Here is a 3026-nt window from a genome sequence, read left to right on the forward strand (position 1 = left end):
AAGCTTTTAATCTTTATATATATATATATAACTTATTTCCTTTCTCTTAAAACTAAAAGTAGAGGCAGCTTTTCATAATTATCCGAAGAGTGAAGAAGCTCTAGTTGATGTTGCCCTAACTAGTTGAGATTGAGATGTGTCCTTTTCAGCTTCTCCTTAATTAATTCACATGCATCACCAAGCCCATCATCATTATTTAACAACGATACCTACATACACACATCTAAGCTAGCTAGCTGTGCAGCAATGTTATATATAATATAATATTATTATTACTTGATATTTGATTAATTCCAAAAACCAAAGAGTACTAGAAGTACAGGGTTTTGTCTAGTATTGTTGATTTGAGAGAGAAATGGAGAATAAAAGCATTACTACAAGTACTAGCAGTGGAAGTAATGGTGATGATGAGGGAAGTGAGAAGAGAGGAATGTACCTAGTTTGGGAAGACATAACTGTTGTGGTTCCAAACTTTGGCAATGGACACACAAAGAGGTTGCTTAATGGCTTGAATGGGTATGCTGAACCTAACAGAATCATGGCTATTATGGGTCCTTCTGGCTCTGGAAAATCCACTCTTCTTGATTCTTTGGCAGGTTTTTATTCTTTTTTCATCACTCTTTGCATTTCCATCTTTTCATCAAATATAATAATAATATTCAATATTCATTCATATTTGCTTCTTCATGCCTTAGCTTTCATGTTCGTTATTATATATACTTCTATTTTGCTTTTTATATTATTATTATTATTATTTTATTTTATTTTTTTACTTTCCATTGGGAAACCTTGCATTGGCCAATATGCATGTTGATAGAAACACTCTATAATTTGTCTAAATTATGATATAAAAGTTTCTAAACATCCTATTAACTATTAACTACCCATTTGCAAAAACCTTCATTTTTTTTAGTAACTTGATTAATGATTATCATGTTCATTGTTTCAATTTGCATGCTTCTCTTAGATGTGATTGTGATATGATTCAAATCATCCTATGATAGAATAGAATAAAATAATGTACTTTATTGAAAGGTGATAAGTATGTCTCTTTCTCATATATTTATTATTTCAAATGGTGGTGGGGTTAGTTATTGTTATCTCCCAACGAGATGGGAATGAATAAATTACCCTTATAAAGATTTTCTTCAGAAACTTTTACCATTGACTATCTATTTTAGATCAAAGACAAATATTTTTCATATTAAATTATAAAGATTTTCTTCAGAAACTTTTACCATTGACTATCTATTTTAGATCAAAGACAAATATTTTTCATATTAAATCATCAAATCATGCAATTTTATTTGATACATTGACACCATACTGCAAAAGTTGAATATTTGTTTAGATAAGTTAACAAAAATGGCTTTCATCTTTTTGTTCTTGTTTTATTCTCTCTTTTTTTTGGGGGGAGGGAGTTTGTTGTTTAAAATTTGTTTATTTAGATTCTAATATAAAATTAACGTAAAAAGTGGATGATACATTTTTTCTCTAATTTTGATGCACTGTCAGTAAAAAATAGTTTTACTCGTGTATTTAATTACGTAATGTCACATCAGTAAAAATAATTATATTTTATATTGACCACATGAATGATCATCTAAAAAAATAGATGTAATTGCATAACTGTGTAAAACAGACCCAATAGTCTTTCTCTGTAGTTTATCATGTTATTAAATCATGATGTTCCATTCTACCCTGCCAAAGAGAGCCCCATAACATGTCCTTGCATAGATAATTAGGGTGTAGGTAATTAATTGTAGAGGTTATTTTTTAAGTGCCAAAAATAGTATAAAATAATACTTTGATAATATTAACTAAAAATTTTTTCTTTTTTATATAGAATAAATGAGCAATATATGAAAACTTAAAAAAAGTATCCTATTTAATTTGTCACTTCATTTAATTTCAAAGAAAATATTCTTCCTTGGCCTTTCTAAGATAATTATTTAAAGTTTTAACATAGCTAAAGTTAGCCCTACCATCAACTGTCCTCATTTATTTATTTATTTATTTCATGGGATCAAACAAAGAATCATCTCTATCTGGATGAACATTATCTTAGAAAGCATATTTCATTTATTATTGAACATCTACCCTTGGTAGAGACGGTTGCAAGTAATAATAATTTCACTATTATTTGTCATGTATTTTGGTCACCAAGGGAAAAATTAATGCTTATGCTTTAAATGGAAATTAAATATAAAATTATTATATTGCCCTAACAGTGGCCTCGCCGAAAATGTTCTGTATAATTATTAATTAAACATGCACTACTAAAAGAAGTTAAGGTAGGTGGAGATTTTCAGAATCATGTGTATCGGACGGTAGGCTCTACTAATTGATTTAGAAATTGTTGGATGGTGATGATGAACAGTTACCAAATTCTTAAGGTGTTATTAATAATAAGAGAAATATTTTCATTAATTATAATAAAGCATAGTTCGTTACATAGCATTGATATATATACGAAATAGGTGTATGTACAAATTATAAATGAATTATGTTATGCGTACACCAAAATCAGCTACTAAAATTAGCCACCAGTATAAAATACATGTTAAAATATAAATATACATTAAAAATAAATTAAACTACACATATATTTGTACACAAATACACTGGTGATTAATTTTAATTTAATGTACAAATAACATTTTTTATTATGAATATATATGGTGGCACATTAACATCCTCAGATTATTATTGGAATTATTGATTACAGGTAGACTCGCTAGGAATGTTATCTTGTCTGGAAATGTGCTTTTAAATGGAAAGAAAAGAAGATTGGACTATGGTGGTGTTGTAAGTAACTATGATCACAATATATATTATTTTTGTATATTATTCCATATCCTTCATTTTTATATCTTATTATTTCTTTTTGGGAAAAATTTTGCCACTTTTTATTTTTGATATTGGATTAATAACGATATCTTTTCGAATTAGGATATTAATTTCAAATATGAAACGGTTTAATTTGTTGTACAAAAATCAAACTCTCAATTTAAAAAATACCAAAA

At 27.6% G+C, this 3026-nt stretch overlaps 1 protein-coding gene across 1 annotated transcript in view; it reads left to right on the plus strand.

The window, feature by feature from the left end:
- The window catches only part of LOC107629550 (ABC transporter G family member 15-like), an 8559-nt gene continuing 5769 nt past the window's right edge, over nucleotides 237-3026 (plus strand). The window contains exons 1-2 of the mRNA XM_016332367.2: nucleotides 237-596; nucleotides 2729-2808. Of these exons, the coding sequence (XP_016187853.1) occupies nucleotides 356-596; nucleotides 2729-2808 (321 nt within the window). The 5' untranslated portion in view covers nucleotides 237-355. The remainder of the gene's footprint in view (nucleotides 597-2728; nucleotides 2809-3026) is intronic.

Source organism: Arachis ipaensis, chromosome B03 (genome assembly GCF_000816755.2).
Source record: "Arachis ipaensis cultivar K30076 chromosome B03, Araip1.1, whole genome shotgun sequence".
NCBI classification, from domain to species: domain Eukaryota; kingdom Viridiplantae; phylum Streptophyta; class Magnoliopsida; order Fabales; family Fabaceae; genus Arachis; species Arachis ipaensis.